Source organism: Acomys minous (assembly GCF_964271855.1).
Source record: "Acomys minous genome assembly, chromosome: 5".
Classification (NCBI taxonomy): domain Eukaryota; kingdom Metazoa; phylum Chordata; class Mammalia; order Rodentia; family Muridae; genus Acomys; species Acomys minous.
In genome coordinates, this window is record NC_140494.1 from 78,261,034 (window position 1) to 78,279,624 (window position 18,591).

At 47.3% G+C, this 18,591-nt stretch overlaps 1 protein-coding gene across 1 annotated transcript; it reads right to left on the reverse strand.

Annotated features, from left to right (window-relative positions):
• Positions 1-1,114: 1,114 nt before the first annotated feature.
• On the reverse strand, positions 1,115-18,343 carry MED17 (mediator complex subunit 17). The gene is made up of 12 exons (XM_084781538.1): positions 17,939-18,343; positions 17,316-17,482; positions 14,679-14,898; positions 13,281-13,417; positions 13,118-13,202; positions 11,363-11,515; positions 10,485-10,615; positions 9,315-9,499; positions 6,454-6,591; positions 4,529-4,646; positions 2,826-2,985; positions 1,115-1,675 (listed from the first exon to the last, which is right to left on the reverse strand). The coding sequence occupies exons 1-12, from the start codon at positions 18,180-18,182 to the stop codon at positions 1,464-1,466; spliced, it is 1,950 nt and encodes a 649-aa protein (XP_084637664.1). The 5' UTR covers positions 18,183-18,343; the 3' UTR covers positions 1,115-1,463.
• Positions 18,344-18,591: the final 248 nt, after the last annotated feature.

Genomic DNA, 18,591 nt, shown 5'->3' on the forward strand with positions numbered 1-18,591 from the left:
CTAGTCCTGGGCATGTGCCATCACACTTGTATGTCTCCTTTGTATCTCAAGCTTAACTTGACAAATTTCAAGGGTAGTGCAATTAGCTTTATGGAGGTTTCTTTACAGCCAAAGACTTAGTCATCACCAACAGGGAAAACAGAGACTGTAGTGTGGTAGGTTTCTTAGTTTCTGGAAAAGGAAGGCAAGACACTGGAGTCCAAACACCTTAATAATGAAGAACATCCAAACTTGGCATGTCTAGAATGACGCCACTTCAGAGGTTAAGGCAGAACTGTCACAAGTTCAAGGTCAACCTTTGCTACAAAGATCATGTCTCAAAACACAAAGCAAGCTGGGCGCGGTGGTGCAGGCCTTTAATCCCAGCACTTGGGAGGCAGAGGCAGGCGGATCGCTGTGAGTTCAAGGCCAGCCTGGTCTACAAAGTGAGTCTAGGACAGCCAAGGCTACACAGAGAAACCCTGTCTCAAAGAACCAAAACCAAACCAAACAAAAACCAAACAAAAAACCACAAAGCAAAAACCCAAATAGCACGATCTGATAACCTTTCTTCCAAGGGAGTCAAAGACTAATGAGAAACAAAAAGAATCCAGAGCAGGGGGTGTGTCTTGGGGAGGGGTGAGGCCTCTAGGGGGTTAGGGGGAACAGCCAGCAAGGGGGCGTGAATGGGGGGGGGGGAGTGAGGCCTCTAAGGAGGGTGGAGCAGCCAGCGAGGCGGTGGGGGGGTGGGGGGGCGAGGTGGAGGAGGGCCCTCTTAGGGGGGTGGGGCAGCCAGCAGGGGCATGTCTTGGGGCCTTTAAGGGGGAAAAGAGCCTAATGAGCTGCAAGCGCTAGACTCCGCCTGCCCTGCTCTGCTCATGATGACACAGGTGAGTAAGAAGACGCTAAAATGGCACTTTCCATCCCAAACACCCCCAGCGCACCCCAGAGCCTGGGTGCTGGGGAAGCCTGCTCCTGTGGGCGGGTGAGGTGGTCTTGGAGGTCTTCAGAGAAAGTGCCCGGTGCGCTCAGCAGCTCTGCACTGTACAACGTTCTTAGGTGACTGTAAACAGCAGGAGTGGTTGATTTGAGACACAGCTCATACGGGTTACAAGAAATTCACAGAATGCTTGGAGATTTTTAAACACAAAGTTTATGTCACCATCAAAGATGGATTTTTATTTATTTTAAAAAAGTCAAGCCCTTAAGTTAGTAATGTTTTCATGTTAGCTGTATAAAAAATGTACTATTTTACATCTCATACTGCATACTACAACTGTACATAAATTTTTTCATTCCAAAGCTCTTGTCACTTATAAAGTGAGAGAATTCCAGCCGCTAGGCAAACACTTAACTGTAAGCAGGGCTCCTGTGAAGGGGCAGAGCAGCAGTGCACATGAGCCGGCACTAGGACTTATATGGAAGGCATCTCTCCCATGCTCGTGACTCATCTGCAAAAATGCAAGTCAGTGTTCTGGAGAAAATCACAGCAGACAAGGGCTCAGGGCAGACATAAGCAGCTCCATTTTGTAAACGAAGTTCCGGCCCTCCATCTTGTTCCACTGAACCTCCTTGAATGGTCCTCGGAGATGACTCCACTTGCTGTCTTGTAAAACATCACTTTTCGGAAGGTCTTTGCACTGGTTACGGGGAAACTGAACCATCACCTTGCTGCCACTCTCAGGTCCATTACGAACTATTGAGGGAAACAAACATCACTTTGCAGCTTAGAAGGCGATGGAAAACCCTGCTAGGCTCACCTCTAACCCCAGCTCCTGGGAGGCTCACCTGTAACCCCAGCTCCCGGGAGGCTCACCTCTAACCCCAGCTCCCGGGAGGCTCACCTCTAACCCCAGCTCCCGGGAGGCTCACCTGTAACCCCAGCTCCCGGGAGGCTCACCTGTAACCCCAGCTCCCGGGAGGCTCACCTGTAACCCCAGCTCCCGGGAGGCTCACCTCTAACCCCAGCTCCTGGGAGGTGCAGTCTTTAGCATCAGGAGCTCAAGGCCAGTTCTGGCTACACAGTAAGTTCAAGGGCAGTGTTTCAGTTCCAAAACACTATCTATTTATTAATTTATGCACATAAGTGTGTATGTGTGAATGCATGGGTGTATGCACATGTGAAAGTCAGAAGAAAACTTCCAGTTGTTCTATCTGACCACCATGTGGGGCTTGGGGTCAAGCGGGTCATCCAGCTTGCTGGCAAGGGCCTTTTTCTGCTAAAACATTTTGTTAGACCTCAAATGCTAAAGTTCTGTACACACCGACACTCTAAGATGATCTAAATATTTCTAAATTATTATTTGTCTTATAAAAATTATGCAACATGTGGCAGGTGTGGTGACCTATGCCTGCAAGCCAAACCCTCAGTAGCTGACACAGGAGCACTGAGGTTGCTCTGGTCACAAAGCAAGTTCAACACCAGCCTGAGCTACAGAGTTTGAAGCTAGCCTAAACTGCACACAAGACCTGGTCTCCCCCCAAAATAAAATAAAATAAAATAATGGAAGAAGTCTTGGTTTTAATGAAGTTTTAACTGACATAGGTAAGATTTTAAACTGGCTTTTTGAACTTAATATTCATAGGTGTAAGATCAGAATGTTTACTTAGTAAGTTCTCACATGCACTCTTCCCTCCTCTCCCTCTCTCCCTCTCTCCCTCTCTCTCTCTCTCTCTCTCTCACACACACACACACACACACACATATACAAATACTATCCTGTCTTGAGTGACAAATAACATCATATAACAGCAGTGTAAACATGTTAACTTATCATAGAGAACACATGTTTAGTTATTAAAGCAGAATTTTAAGAATAACCTCCCATTGGAGCAGTGGAAATTACCTGAAATAGCATAGTCACCACTTGGGGAGGCCACTGTGATGGCAGAGGCATTGCCAATGCTCTCTATGGGCCCGAGTCCCACGTGATTACTGAAGCTGAGGACCTGCCAGCCCATAACCTTGGCAAGCTGCTGAACTGCGTGCACCTGGTGCTGCGACATCTGTGAATGAGAAGATGCGACCGAATGACAGGCACGCTCTGGTGACCTGACGTACTCAAGTTTGTTGAGGAACTCTGTGTGACATGACTACTAAGAGGAGGTGGGTCCCCACTTTCCACTGCAGACTCAGGCCCTATGCGGCCCCGTGGAGTTTGCTCTCTGGATCAATGAATGTGGAGCAGCATCAGTTGCAGTGCTACAAGCATCTTTCATTTGCCCTTCAAACAGTCTCACCCACCCTGTGCTGGGGAGGCTTCACGTCAGCTTCCTATGTTCTCTGGCTTTAGGTAATGACAGCCATCTAAGCTGGCAGCTACCCATGCAGCCAGCAGAATGGTAAGGAACAGAGTGGCCCAGCTCTTGTCCTCCTGGTACTTGTTCCTGTGTGGATGGCTGCGTCAGCTGGATCTCATGAGAAAAAGCTGTTCATCTGGTCATGTGGCATCACAGCCTCATCCTGGTCTCAGGCTGTCCCTCAATGACTGCTGGTCTCCCACACCCACATGGCCAGCTGACTCTCAGGAAACAGCAGCCCACTCTTCTTCATTCTCTCACTGGTGGAATGCACTCTGCCACCAGCAGGACCAGGGCAGCAGTACTACCACTCCCTGCCTTGTCTGGCCCGGTCCATGTGCAGACCTTGGTCACTAGACATGCCATTCTCTCTGCGACACTGGAACACATCTTTGTGCACATGTCAGCTAACCAAACCCACTTAGGCTGTAACTGGCAGCGGCTACGTGAGCTGCACCCCTCACAGATGCACCTGATTACCTGGCATCAAAGAGGCAAATCCTCTATGAGAGTACCGCACCTGGAGGAAAGCATTAGCATATTTTTTCTTAATTTGTGTGATAATCATTATTTTACATTAGCATAAAAACCCCTCCCTTTTCTGCCACAATTCATCACTTTATTAGACAATCCCAACTCTAAGGTGGCAAACCACTGCTCTTCTTGCACTGCAGTGTCACAAAGCAGTCTGAGGAACAGGGGCTAGAATGCAGTGTTTCCATCCTGTCCTTTCACATGAGCAATGCTCTCCAGGGCCAAAGACTAAATAAAGCACTGCATCTGTTACTATGGATAATGGCTGCTGTGCGCTGCATCTAACTTCCCCTCTCTGGTTTCCTTGGGTTAATACTGCCCCAATCCTGGCCGGGGTCTGCACCTGACAATTGTGACAAACAGAAGCACTGTTGGCTTCAGAACTGATCTTCACTTCAATTAAGTGAGTGAAAATAAAACCAGATTGTGAGCTAAAGGCATGTACTGGAAATAAGTGATAGAGAAAAATGGTTTCCTCTTCTGTGAGCACTGCTGCTACTGCTTGCTCAACTTGTTCCTTAAGCAATTAACCAAACCAGGGCCCTCAGGCCTGAGGTGTGGCCAGGCATGTGCTGCACACCTGCGATGCCAGCAACCAGAGGGCAGAAGCAGGAGGACCACGGGGCTGCACAACTCATTCCAGGCTGAACTACAGTGAGACCTATCTCAAAGAAAAAAAACAAAGCCCCAGCCAAAAGCATAACGAGCGACGCACCTGGGACAGAAGGAAATCCTGCAGCTCCTGCTCCTGATGAGATAGTGTGATCACTCGCCCATCTCTGTGTACAACACGCACCTGCTCAACACCAATGTTCAACTGCAGCTGGATGGACCTGCAGACACACGCAACTGTACATCATGTCAACAGCACGGACAAAACGCAACAGGTCTGACAACCTAAACCAACCGTTAGGTTACAGGGAGGAGGGTGCTCTCTTAGCATCCACCGAATGAGATCCAAAGCAGACTTCCCCAGGCTGCACCGGGCACCGACTCCACAGCAGGCTAGTCAGATGACTGTCTTCTCTTGGAGTTGTCACAGCAGGACACCCACACAGCAGCACCTCCCAATTCCCAAGTGGAAAGATAATGGCCACTTAAAGGTAGGTAAGGGCTCTTACATCCAAGCCTGAGGACCTGAGTTCAATCCCAGGTACCCACGTGTGGAAGGAGAGAAGCAACGTCTACAGATTGCCCTCTGTAGCTCTCTACACATGTGCCAGGTGCAGCAACCCCAAAATAAGAAGATAAATGTAAAGCACACCCCCTCAGGTCCTTCACATCACATACTTTCACTTTCTGTCTTTGATCTTATGCACTTATTGTTAGTCATTAAATCTGGCACACTGGCCGGGAGCTGGATCTCTGAGTTTGAGGCCAGTCTGGTCTACAGAGGGAGTTCAAGGACAGCCAAGGCTTCACAGAGAAACAAAAACAAAAAAGATAGTGCATACAGATCTTCCATTCATCCTTCACAAGGCAAGGACTTTGCACGTCATAGGGCTTTGCTCATGGTGGCTAGTGTGCTGTCTTAAATAAAGAAGCTAAGCACTTGCAGAGCCTGGAGAGGCAGGGCTGGAGCTCTGGGACCACAGCTAGAAGGACTCAACTGCTCAGACCAACAGAGTACTGTGGCTGTACTTTTTTTGTTTTGTTTTGTTTTGTTTTGAGACAGGGTCTGTGTTAGCCTTGGCTGTCCTGGACTTGCTTTGTAGACCAGGCTGGCCTCGAACTCACAGCAATCCACCTGCCTCTGCCTCCCGAGTGCTGGGATTAAAGGTGTGCACCACCACCACCTGGCTTGTATCTTTCTTTACTGAAGTTTTAAAAGACAGGTCCTTGTCTTGTAAAACCCAGTCTGGCCTTGACCTCGGTACAGGCTTCCTGCCCCTACCTCCCAAGCTCTGGGAGTACAAGTGTGTACTACCACACCCAACTTATTGTAGGCTGCTGGAGATCATACCCAGACCACATCTCTTCTTGTTGCAACATGGGAACGCAACTCAGAGTTCTGCATGCAAGGGCCTTGCCAAGCAAGCTTTCTGAGCTGTACGCCTTGCCCAAGGATCTGCCTAAGAATGCTGGGACAGGGATGCTGCTGCCATTTCACAGACATACAATGGTCAAGCTGGTTCAGAGGCACAATCATCAACTAATGAATCAGACTAAGGACAACACGAAGTCAGGCGAGCAGATTGAGGGCAGGCTTGGATGGCCATCTCACTCCTGACACAATAGACTTGCACAGCTTCTAGGCAAGAACCGAGGCAGGCTTGGTGAGCATCTTAGCAAGTGAGGTAAACATGAGGTTTCCTGTGGCATTTAGATGTGTGGGTGCCATATACGAGCAGGTGCTCTTGGAAGTCAGAAAAGAGTCAAAGATTCCCTATAGCCACCCGATGTGGGTGCTGGGAATGATCCTCTGCGACACTTTAAACCACTTGGCCATCTCTCCAGCCCCAAATCACTTGTTTTTGCAATCACTTTACAGGTGACTCCATGACCTGTAAAAGTTCCGTTCGTTACAGGAACTCCATGGCACCCTAGCAAACAAAAAGCCTGAGGCTTTATAGAGTTCCTTGGAAATGGATACAAGCAACACTAAGCACACTATCTCTGAGACTTACTTGTAACACTTACTTGCATATTTGTTCATAGCCTTGAGATGTGATTAAAACTTTTACACTAGACTCATAAACATCGCTGATGTTTGACCAGTGGGCCTGGATCTGGGGGTCTTCAATGCGACTCGCCAAGCTGTCAATGGTTGCAGCAGTTCTTTAAAAGAAAAATTAAAACATTAAAAATTATCATATAAGCTGAGCACAGCCCTGAAATTGCAGTACTCAGAGAGATAGAGGCAGGAGGATCTCTGTGAGTTCAAGGCCAGCCTGGTTTAGAAAGTGAGTCCAGGACAGCCAAGGCTACACAGAAACCTTGTCTCCAAGAACCAAAAAACTAAAAACCAACAAAAAACCCCAACAACATATAAAATGATTTAAATTATGCATCAATTTTACAAAAAATGTCTATTGTTGCCTCCTTTTTGATCATATCACCATTTGAAAGGTCAAGGTTCTAGAGGTGAGTTGGTTCTGGGAGCCCTTGCATACCCACTAGTGTGCTGGTCTAAGCTTTGCAGCAACACACACACACACACACACACACACACACACACCACCTTGTCCTGCTCATGAAAGCTTACTGCCACAGGTAAGACAAGGTAGTAAGCTTTCTGATGGGTACCATTCCCAGCTGTTAGCGTCTGATCTTTGGTAACAAGTGACAGGGCACACCCAAACCTGTTATTGTAAGGGATTAAAATCATAATCAAGGCAAACTAGAGCCGTGAGCACAATCCAAACATCACCCATTGAGAAAATCAGCAACACCCACTACACAGTACACCAGCATCTAAAACTGTGCCCATGGTCAAGAACTTCGTCATCTCTTCTCCCTAGCACGCCAGGGTCCTCGGTGGGCACTGGCTTTGTTTTTTTAATTGGGTTGATTTAGTTAGTTTTTATTTTGCTTTGAAACAGTCTATCCCTCTGCAGTCCCAGCTTGCTCTACACAGCAAGTTCCATGAGAACCAGGGCTACACAGAATGAACCTGTTTCAGGGAAAAATAAAAAGATTCACTGACACATCGACAGGTGTAAAGCTTCACCAGCCCATTAGTGACCCCCAGGTATGGCAGTATATACACACAGTGTTCTCTTCACTACACATTTTGCACACGAGTCCATTATTTCTATGAACGGGTGTGGAGGTGTGGGGATACATTTTAAAGCTTTTCCATTTCTGAGATACACTTACTGTTTAAGATCACTAATGGTTCTTTTTTGTTGTTTTGTTTTTTCGAGACAGGGCTTCTCTGTATAAACTGGCTGACCTTGAACTAACCGCAATCTGCCTGCCTCTGCCTCCCAGAGTGCAGGTAGCAATGGTTCTAAAGATACTTCTTTCTGTGTCACATATTTCTAAGACTATTTAACTTTATGGTCTATTTAAGACTGACAGTACACTCACATTAACACCGTTCACCACTGAAGTCACCAAAGGAAAGCAGTATGTCACTGACACAATAATTGTTTCCAAGATACTTCTGCATGAGTTACTTAATTTATCTCAAGACTAGGCTCTTACAGATACTCACAGTGAAGCAGGAAACACTAGAGGCCACAGGTACCAAGGGACTTGGTGGTGAGTAAGCCAAAACTTAAAGCCATCTCTCAGCCTGAGGCCCCTTTCTTTCACTGCATCACAGCACTCTAAAACATCTTAATTTCATTTCCTAAAAGCTGAAGGATCCAAGTGTCTAGGCCTGCTGGGACCATAAGCAAGTGTTCTAATAAGCCACAGTAAAGAATGGAATCTGCCTCTAGGAGGAGACAGGCCCTTGTCTCTTCCCTGGAGGGTTCATCTATGGGGCAGGTCAGAGACTGGCTAGTCCATCACCCCTGAGAAGCCAGGTTTACCTTAAGACAGCGTGTGCTTTTCTTTCCCACAATTCCTTCGCCCTGGTACAGTACCCAGGAGCCACTACAAAATCTGAGCTAGGCCTACCCATCTTTACCCAGGCCTGACTCAGTAAGATGTAACTATTTCTTTTTCTTCTGTCTCTCTTTCGGGGGTGCTGGCAGGAGATCCCTAACACCCGCCCAGGCTTCCTTGCTCGTTTGCTAAAGCTCTGGCCTCTCACTGCCTCAACTCAAGCTGCACACCTTTGTTCTTCCTTCTCCCCTCTCCTTATATCTTCCAGCAGCTGGGAGACTTACAGCTTGCCTAAGGTTTCCCTTTTAAACTCTAACAAATCGTCTGTCTTAATTTTAAGAGGGGACCTCAATTTTTAGGTACAACTAGATGGCTCTGCTGGGCCCCCTCTAGATTTCCGGTAACACTACTCTTCAAACACTGTGCATGAAAATGGACAATGAGCTGGGCGGGGCGGCACATAATTTTAATATCAAAGGCAGCCAGAGTCATGTGCATCTTCAGTTCAAGGCCAGGGCTACAAATAACCGCTCTCATAACAAAAATGACAGGCACTTGTGGGCTAACACAGTCTTGGCCTGAAGCCTTAGCTGTTACCTTTAGCTGTGTAGTCTTGAGCAAACAGACTAAATTGTCTAAGCCTCAACAAGCTTATCAGTAAAAAATGGCTGTAATGCTATTTGCCCCAAGTAAAAAGTCAGTATCTGGGAATAAGGGCCTCAAAAATAGGTTACCAAAAAAAACACAAAGTCAGGAGAAAAGTTGTTTTCCTGGCTATCAACCAACGGTCTGTACTGGTTCAAGGGATTGCTACAAACAGAGCAATCAGCTAGACAACAGGATTGTCACCTCCCCCTCCAGGTCCCCCTGCCACAGGGGAGGACCCAGTTTGTCACCATCCTCTTTTGCTCTCAGCCACCTTCTGCTTACATGTTCACAGAACACAAAGAGGACAGGAAAAGGCCTCACGTTCACAGAAAAACAGTAGCTCTCTTCATGCTTACCTGCTCCGCAGAAAAATATGCTTTGCTTGTTTAATTATTTTTTCTAGGAGTCCCTCTGTTGATTGTATTGAATTAATTTCATTTTTATCAAAAGCTTGAGGACCTGAAAGTCTCATTCTCTTGTGGCCAAAGGGAGCGCTCGCCGGGTGAGGCATCACGATGGAACTCAGGGTCTGCTTATGAAACTGACAAAAAACAAAGCCACTTTTAATAACCAACACTTATGTAACATACACAACAAAAATGTTCTATCAAAGCTTGGCTCACATTTTTGGAAATATTTAAAATATTAAATAAAAATACTCTTGCCAGATGCAGTAGCAATGCTTTTACTTTCAGCACTCAGGAGGCAGACAGCAGCCTGGTCTGCATAGTTGTTCAAGGGCAGCCAGGGCTACACCGTGAGATTCTGTCCCCCAACAATCACCATCAGCAGCACTCAGTCGATACAGAGGGAAATGCACCGAGTGGTAACAGGCATTAGTCAAGCCTGTAAAGAGGAGGGCTCCCTTGAACTGTAATTTTTATTTTCAAAGTTTTAAATTACAAAGCATTCTTCATTTAGTCTCATCTCATGATTAGTTAATCAACTGTCCTAGACTGTCTGGCAGAACCCCAAGAAACATGTCTGTACAGTTGCATGTGCTTCCCATTGTAACTCCAGAACCTGCTGTACATCCCTAGCGCTACAAGACACCCTGGGAGCAAGGACCGTGAGCTGATTATCTCTGAATCCCTGGCACTCAACAGGCTCTCTCATAGCAGGCAAGGAACACCACTGCTACAAGTTACTGAGACTCACAGAGGGGGTTTGTGCATGCTCAGCTGTGCTCACACTGCAGAGCCTCAGTACAGTTGTGACCTCTCATCAGCAGCAGTGCTCCCACTGCAGAGCCTCACTGCAGTGTCACTTCTCTCAGCAGCAGCAATGCTCCCACTGCAGAGCCTCACTGCAATTGTTACCTCTCTCAGCAGCAGCAGTGCTCCCACTGCAGAGCCTCACTGCAGTGTCACTTCTCTCATCAGCAGCAGTGCTCCCACTGCAGAGCCTCACTGCAATTGTTACCTCTCTCAGCAGCAGCAGTGCTCCCACTGCAGAGCCTCACTGCAGTTGTTACCTCTCTCAGCAGCAGTGGTGCTCCCACTGCAGAGCCTCACTGCAATTGTTACCTCTCTGATCAGCAGGTGCAAGTTGTGCTCCAGAACATAGAGGTGATCCTCTGGACCCGGCTTCTCCGTGGCACATTTCTGGGACTTCTTGTCATCTGAGGAGTGGCAGAGGGAAATGGACAACTGCAAGCCTGTGTACAGAGAGGCAGGACAGATGCAGCTAAGCTAAGAACTGGACACGGAGAAGATCTTCACATGGCACAATCACAGAGTACTCTCCAGACCCTGAGCCGGAGCTTCAGGCCTCATGTGAGCTCCTCTGCTGCAATGACCTCCCTTACTTACTGTGCTAAATTCTCACGGGCAATATTCTAAAACTGTAATGTGGTGCTGATCCTCAGTTGCCACTGAAAAAGACTGGGGAAAGCTCCCAGTTCTTGGTTTTATAAACATAGACTCTTAAAAACAAGCTTTTCTAGTTAAAACACAACACGAAGTTAGTGCCTGGTTTTCCCAGGCTTTCTCTTCCCTGCTCCCAAAAGTATAAGGAGGAGCTGTTCGTATCCAACCCTACACCAACAAGTGGACAGCTAATGACAACTGATTTCTGGGCTAAGCCTGACTGTTTGTGAACAAAAATTTTGTTTCTACAAATTAGAAATACTCTAAATTTTTTAAAATTTGGTATCTTATTTAGAAATGGCAGTATCCTTGAAAAAAAAAATACTACTTGACAGCAACTGCTGCTGTTTGCAGCCACCGCACCACTCATTGTTAACATGTACCATGAAAGCCACCCTCAGGACACAGAGCAGGCAGCCCCCCTGGCTTCACTGGCTGCCATGAGGCGCAGCACAACCTCTTCCTGAGGGAACTCTACCAGCACACCTCACCCATGAAGTCCTGCTTGCAGGTCTCAGCAGCCTGGCTGTGCTTACTTGGAAAGGGCTGAGAGATGATCTGGTTTTTCACCACAATGTGAGGGATCTGAGACTTAATCTGAACGGCTTCCCGAGAAAGCTGTGCAAAAATTTCTTTACAGAGAAGAACATTTTGTGCTGCTTCTAATTTTGTCTGCCAGTGTGGGGAACCTGAAAGACAGAGGAATGTGTATAAACTCATGTCCAGCCAGATTATGTACACAGCTGCACAAACAGTGACCTCACTTAATAATCAAAGGTTCAGAGAATACTAGTATAATCTCTTCTCAAACATAAAATCGCACTTAAAAATTTCTTCAAGAGGGCTGGAGAGATGGCTCAGAGGTTAAGAGCACTGGATGCTCTTCCAAAGGGCCTGAATTCCCAGGAACAATGTGGCAGCAGACAACCATCTGTAATGAAATCTGGTGCCCTCTACAGGCGTGCAGGTGTACAGGCAGGCAAAACACTATACATAATAAATCTTAAAGAAAAAAAACCAACAGTTTCACAGACGCAAACAAACTTTTGGTCATTTTGGTCTCTCTCTTATCCCTTTCCTACTCATATTCTTTTTCCAAAGCCTCCTTCGTGTGTGTGTGTGTGTGTGTGTGTGTGTGTGTGTGTGTGTGTGTGTGTGTGTGTGTGGTGTGTGCTCTCTGTGTGTGTGTGTGTGTGTGCTGTGTGTGTGTGTGTATTATGGTCGCTCACATGAGCATGAGGTTATTTATAGGAAGACAGGCAACCAATCAGTGTCTACACTGTAGAGGCAAGAGGTCCTTGTGCACACAGATAAGTATTAGAAAAATCCAGGAAAAGTTAAACATGCATGCTTATCTCTTCAAAGGAAGATGTTTACCGGTCTTCCTCCCGAAGGCTAGGAAAGGCTGTCGTTTACAACCTGGTGATCCTGTGCTACCTGGAGAGCTAGGCTTCACCCATGTGCTCCAGAATATTATGTTTTGTTTATCCCAAACCCTTTTCCTCTAAATCTTGAGCACTGCTTTTAAGTCCATTAAACCCATCCTTATAAGCGATGTCACTTGTACTTTACAACAGCCTAGGTGAGCCGGGCGTGGCGGCGCACGCCTTTAATCCCAGCACTCGGGAGGCAGAGGCAGGTGGATCGCTGTGAGTTCGAGGCCAGCCTGGTCTACAAAGTGAGTCCAGGACAGCCAAGGCTACACAGAGAAACCCTGTCTTGAAAAAACCAAAAAAACAAAACAAAACAAAACAAAACAAAAACAACAGCCTAAGTGACTTCTATGTTCTCTCAGGGCCAGACTAACCCTGACACCCACAAGCATTGTGTCTGCCTCATTTCCTCCAGGCCCTAAGTCTTGAGCACTGTTTCTGAGTCAACAGAAGCCATCTTTATAGAAGATGCTAGATGTGCTTTGTAAACAGCTTCAGGGAAACCAGGTGTGCTGGTGCACGCCTTTAATCCTGCCACTCAGGGAGGCCAAGGCAGGCTGACTGCTGTGAGTTCAAGGCCAGCCTGGTCTACAAAGCAAGTCCAGGACAGCCAGGGCCACACAGAGAGACCCTGTCTTGGAGGAAGAAAAAAAAAAAAAAAAAAAAAAAGCTAAAACCAGATGGCAGTTCTTTGAGACACCCACAGCCATGCTCCTGGGATGTCTATCTGAGCACCCCTTCTCTTAACCCTCAATGCTTATAACATTGACAACTCTTGCTTTTAAAAGATGCACTGCCTGTTGTTTTCACACCATAGGTTTCTTAAGTACAGAATGAAGGTTAGACTCCATGACATACCTGGCTTGGATTTGGGCAAAGGTCTCTTAAAAAGGTTAACTGTGCCAAGATCACCAATGTCTGGAGCCTGTTTCTGAATAGAAACCTAGACAACATGAAAAATGTTAGCAAAACAGCTTCTGGGTGACTGCAAGAAATGGCTTGTAAAGACTCTACCCAGTACCTTGATGTATGCAGACCCCTCTAAGTCACTAGGAATCTGGACATCCAGGGGGCAGTAATCTTCTGGTATTTTTTTATCCAAGTCAATGTCTGTATTCTTTATCACTTCAAAGGTGCCATGATGGGGAAACAGAGAGCCTAATTGGGTATTAAAGATTACAATAATTAACACAGCATATTAATTTAACACAAATTATCAAGTATAACATTTTACACCCACATCACTAAAATATGAATCCTTTCTACTGGAAACGTGCAGGTTGAGAGGGAGGCACTGGTGAATTCCAGGTCAACAAAAGCCATACAATGAGATTTTGTCTCAAAATAAAACCAGACAACAAGCACAACATAACACTATGTGAGCTGTACCTGGCTTAAAGGCATCACTATAACCTGACGCCACAGGCCACACACTGCATTCTCATGGAGTTTTGATAAAATGAACATGCCTCTGAGTTCATTCCTTAGATCGGAATTCAGTATCAGACAGACAAGGCAATAGTGCCCACAGCACTATCTGTATCCAGTTCCTCTACTTTTATGTGAAGCACCTCTGCGCAGCTCCAAGTCTAAATAGCTGTCCCACTAAGAAGCGGATGGTTAAGTGCAGTGCCTGTCTGCCAAGGGAAGTCACTCAGGACCTTCTTGCAACTAAAGAATGCACCTAACTCTTCCATAACCTCAAGGGACCACTCCAAAGAGAAATTAAAATGAACTATTTGTCCATAATCATTTTGGGGAAAGAACTTACAATGTCTAAAACCAGAAAGCACCAACCCACCTAAGTGGGAGTCGCATCAGGGATGGGGCACTGACAGTGCTTTCGAGCAGCCTGACTTGGGTCCAAGGTGTCCATCTCTATTACTGTTCTCAAGCATCCCAGCAGGACTGCTTGGCATCTCCCACTGGTCTGTGAACCTTAAACATCCCATATCTTTAAACCTTTCTTTCTTTCATCTTTTTGGTTTTTTTGGTTTGTTTTTCAAAACAGGGTTTCTCTTATAGTCCTGGCTGTTCTGGATTCGCTTTGTAGACCTGGCTGGCCTCAACCTCACAAACATATATGCCTGCCTCTGCCTCCCAAGTGCTGGGATTAAAGGCGTGTACCACCATCACCACCACCCAACTGAAGTTTTTCTTAAATTTACCTAGTATGATAAGACTGGTCTGGCTTCGGAGTTTCAGGATAGGGTCTTATGCAGGCAAGGTTCGCCTTGAACTCTTGACCCTCTTGTTTCAGCATGTTAGGACTCAAGGTGTGTGACACATGGCTCTGTCAAGAACGGTTTGGCTTATGGGTAATGAAATTAAATATCACTGTACTATAGGGAGCTGAGAGCTGATCATAGTGTACCCCGTTTGCTCACACAAAGCAGCTTCTATGGTGAGATAACTGCACCTGCGCTTCTGTAGCTCAGGTCACCCAGGATCTTATCGCCAACCTTCCTCAGTTTCCAGTGCTGCCGCAGCCTCAGGAGCTCAGAGTTGAAGTCTCGCTGGAGCTTGTTTTCCTGGTTCTCCGTCACTGACTTGGTCAGTCTCTCGGCTCCCTTCAGGAGGATTTGAGCTGCTCCAGCAAGGGACTTCTTCTTAGAGATCAGCTGCAGTGTCTGAGGACTCTGCCAAAAACAAGCTAGCATGTTTCTATCAAAAATTTGAGTTCTAAATTATTTTAGATAACCGTAAAACCACATTATTTTCTCAAGCAGGAAATGTTTTACTTGGAAGAAAAGTCATAATTAAAAAACAAAAACTGGGAAGAAGAATGATCCACTGGACGAAGGGCTTGCCACGCAAGCACGGGGCCTGCTGAGTTCCATTCCCAGCACCCACATAAAAAAACCCAGTGCAGCCTCATGCACCTGGAATTCTAGTCCCAGGGAGGAAGGACAATTCTAGAGGCTTGCTGGCCAGTCAATCTAGCCAACTAGTGAACTTTACCTTCAGAAAGAGAACCGGACTCAAAAATATAACAATTCGGAGAATAACTGAGGACGACACCTACAGTAACCTCTGTCCTCTGCACCCTCATGCACACACGCAGATCCATACACAAAAACAAAATGAGTAAATGTACAAGAAAAATGGGTGTGTGACGAACTAACCGTAACAGCATGGTCTGATGCCTTGTACTTGATAGCTAATTACTTTCTATCTCCACCCCTCCCCCAGGGCTGCTCCCTGTCTTTAACATGCAGACACTCACAAAGCCCAAAATGATGATTGTAACCTTGCCTCCAAGTTATCCCTGATTGGCTGAATGAATGCCCACACACCTGGGCAGGGCAGGGTGAGGAGGAGAGAGGGGTCTTGCACGGGTGGGAGAAGGAAGGTCTCAGTGGGCTAGCGTGGAGAGAAGCACGCGGCGGGATCAGCGTGGACGGAGGGAATCGGCCCAGATGGAGAACGTTAGCAAGTAACGGGGGCTTGTGGCTGGGGAGGAGCCCAGACAGGACCGCCTAGAGCAGGTGGCCTGGGATGGGCGCTGGGAAGCCATCAAGGATAGCTTAAAGGGTTACTATCTGCCCAGTGCCAGATAAAATGAGGCTTATTCTAAAATACAACAGGTGTCTGTGTCTTTTATTGATTTTGATAGTGGGTTGGATAATACCGCCGTATTATAAGTATAGGCTAATTTTATGATAAACACCAGATATTTTTGTATTTACTACAAGTCACATATACCAAGACCTTAAGCCAAAACCATCACAGTGGCCCAGAAGCCAGAAGTCAGCAATGTAGCAGTTGGGGCAAACCTAGGCCTGGTGCTGCCCTTATTCACCAGCCCCTCTGACTCGGTGCGTCTCCCGTGGCACTCACACTTTATATTAAACTCCAAATGCCTCCTTGGATGGCACATGTCAGCCCCCAGCTTACAGCAACTGACATGTGGCCAAGTAGGTACCTCTAGCGGCCACACTTTAAACTTATCGCAACCTACTGACATACTTTACTTTTTTGGGAGGGAAGGGGTGGGCGGGTTGAGACAGGGTTTTTCTGTAGCCCTGAGTGTCCTGGAACTCACTTTGTAGGCCAGGCTGGCCTTGAACTCACAGAGATCCGCTTGCCTCCGCCTCCTGAGTGTGGGAATTAAAGGCACTGCCAGCTAACTGATGAGCTTCTGACATCAAGGCTGGTGTCAGTAGGCAGCACTGCATTAACTACACTCACTGAAGTTACTGTTGACTGAAGACACTGACAAGCGACCGCAGACTGTGTATACCACAACCACCAATTTTGTGTTTCATTGACTTAGCTATACTTCCGAATGACAAGTCTAATAAGTGCAAGTTTTCTGACTGTACGAGCATGTACAAAAACAAAGCAAAATGTTTTGCATGTGTAAGTTTCACAAGAAGGCCGGAGTCTTCTACAACCGTATTACTCTGAATGTCACAACTCACCTGACCACAGGCTAGCTAAGCTGAGTCAGGCCTGGTTAGCACTCGGCTGGGAGCGAGGCCACAATCACTTCTTCCTGCATAAGAAGCCTGATTCAAAGATGCTCCTCATCTGTGAAGCGCCAAGATTTTTCTTTTTCGTAATAATAATGATGATGATGATGATGATGATGATGATGATGATGATGGTGTGTGTGCGCATATGAAGAGGCCAGAGAGTGTTAGGTTTCCTGGCCTGGAGCTGCAGGCAGTTGTGAGCTGCCTGACGTGGGTGCTAAGAATTGAACTCGGGTCCTCTGCAACAGTCTATGTTCTCAATCACTGAGTGATTGCTCTAGCTCCTGGCTTGAAGTTTTCAAGAAAGCAAAAGGGAGCAAAATGCACACGACTGAACACTAGTCCTGGGACTTAAAGAAAGCTGTTTGGGGCCGGGCGTGGTGGCGCACGCCTTTAATCCCAGCACTCGGGAGGCAGAGGCAGGCGGATGGCTGTGAGTTCGAGGCCAGCCTGGTCTACAAAGCGAGTCCAGGACAGCCAAGGCAACACAGAGAAACCCTGTCTTGAAAAAAAAAAACAAACAAACAAACAAAAAACAAAAACAAAAAGAAAGCTGTTTGGTTAAAGGCCACATGTACCTGTTTGGGAGGAAGCGCATCCTGAGAGACTGGGTCCAGGGTCATGAACTTCTTGTCCCTGACAATACTGAGGACGTCATAGAGAACACACATCTCTGTGAGGGCACTTCGCAAGTTGTTCCTCACTGAGTCCCAGGGCCACAGAGAAGGTTGGAATTTTACTAACCCTGAAAAAAATAGAAAGGAAAACCAGAAACATTAGAAAGCCCATTTAGAGGTTTAAAAGTATGAAAAAGAGAAATGAGTTTTCTTCCAAACTGCCCCCTCTTTCTGTCTCATCATTTTTTTTTTCTTCTTCCTCTTCTTCAAGACAGGGTTTCTCTGTGTAGCCTTGGTTGTCCTGGACTCACTTTGTGAACTAGGCTGGCTTCCTACTCACGGAGTTCCCTCCTGAGTACTGGGATTACAGGCGTGGGCCACCGCGCCTGGCTTCACCATCCTATCTTGAACTGTTGCCATTTAATATAGTACTCCTTCTATGGCAAAACAAATTATCAGTCTAATTTCTACAGGCCAAAGCTGTCCCTATACCTTAGGTGGGCGCTCAAATCTCTTTTTGAACTTCACCACCAAACGCACCTTAACCCTAGGGGCAGGGAACAGCAACGAGGGCGAAGCCTTACCTTCTTCGTCGTCCTGCTCGGCCCCGGTGCCCGGCCAGTCCTGCGCGTCGCCGTCGGGCCCCGCCGCCTCTTCTTCCTCGGAGCCCGAGCCCTGGCTGAAGTCGATGCGCTGCGCCAGGCGCGCCAGGTTCTGCGACATGGACAGCGGCTGCAGGTACGTCTCGGTGCCATCAAGGCCCACCTCCTGCACCTGCTTTTCGCAGGCTGACTCGATGCTGATGCGCACGGCTCGTACGCCCGACATGCTGGCGGCGGCCTGCGGGCGACACGACGGAGGCGCAGAAAAGAGCACGGACGCGGAAGGCAGGCCACCAAGTTCTCCCCCAAAGCCAGTCGCTGCCGCCCGGACGGAAGCCTACGGCGCAGCGCCACCCCACAATCCAACGCGCCGCGTCTCGCGGAACACTATGAGCAGGCGCGGCGGTCCAGCCGCCCGGACACTTCCGATGTGCGGCACACCAGAGCCCGGAAGCTTCCGGCCGACAGAGGCGCCGCTCTGCAGAGACGGTGGAGTGGGGTGGCCATAGGTTGTTATGCTGAGCACTGGAAGTTTTTTGGTTTGTTGCTTAGTTTTTGAGATAGTTTATTTCGTTTTTGGTTTGTTTGTTGGTTGGTTTTCGAAACAGGGTTTCTCCATGTAGCCTTGGCTGTCG

Coding starts and splice junctions, on each gene's coding strand:
- MED17 (XM_084781538.1), bottom strand. CDS start 18,182: ATGTCGGGCGTACGAGCCGTGCGCATCAGCATCGAGTCAGCCTGCGAA. Junction 14,899..17,315: donor ATGCGCTTCCTCCCAAACAG/GTACATGTGGCC, acceptor TGTTTTTGGCAG/AGTCCTCAGACACTGCAGCT. Junction 6,592..9,314: donor CATATTTTTCTGCGGAGCAG/GTAAGCATGAAG, acceptor TTTCTTTTAAAG/AACTGCTGCAACCATTGACA.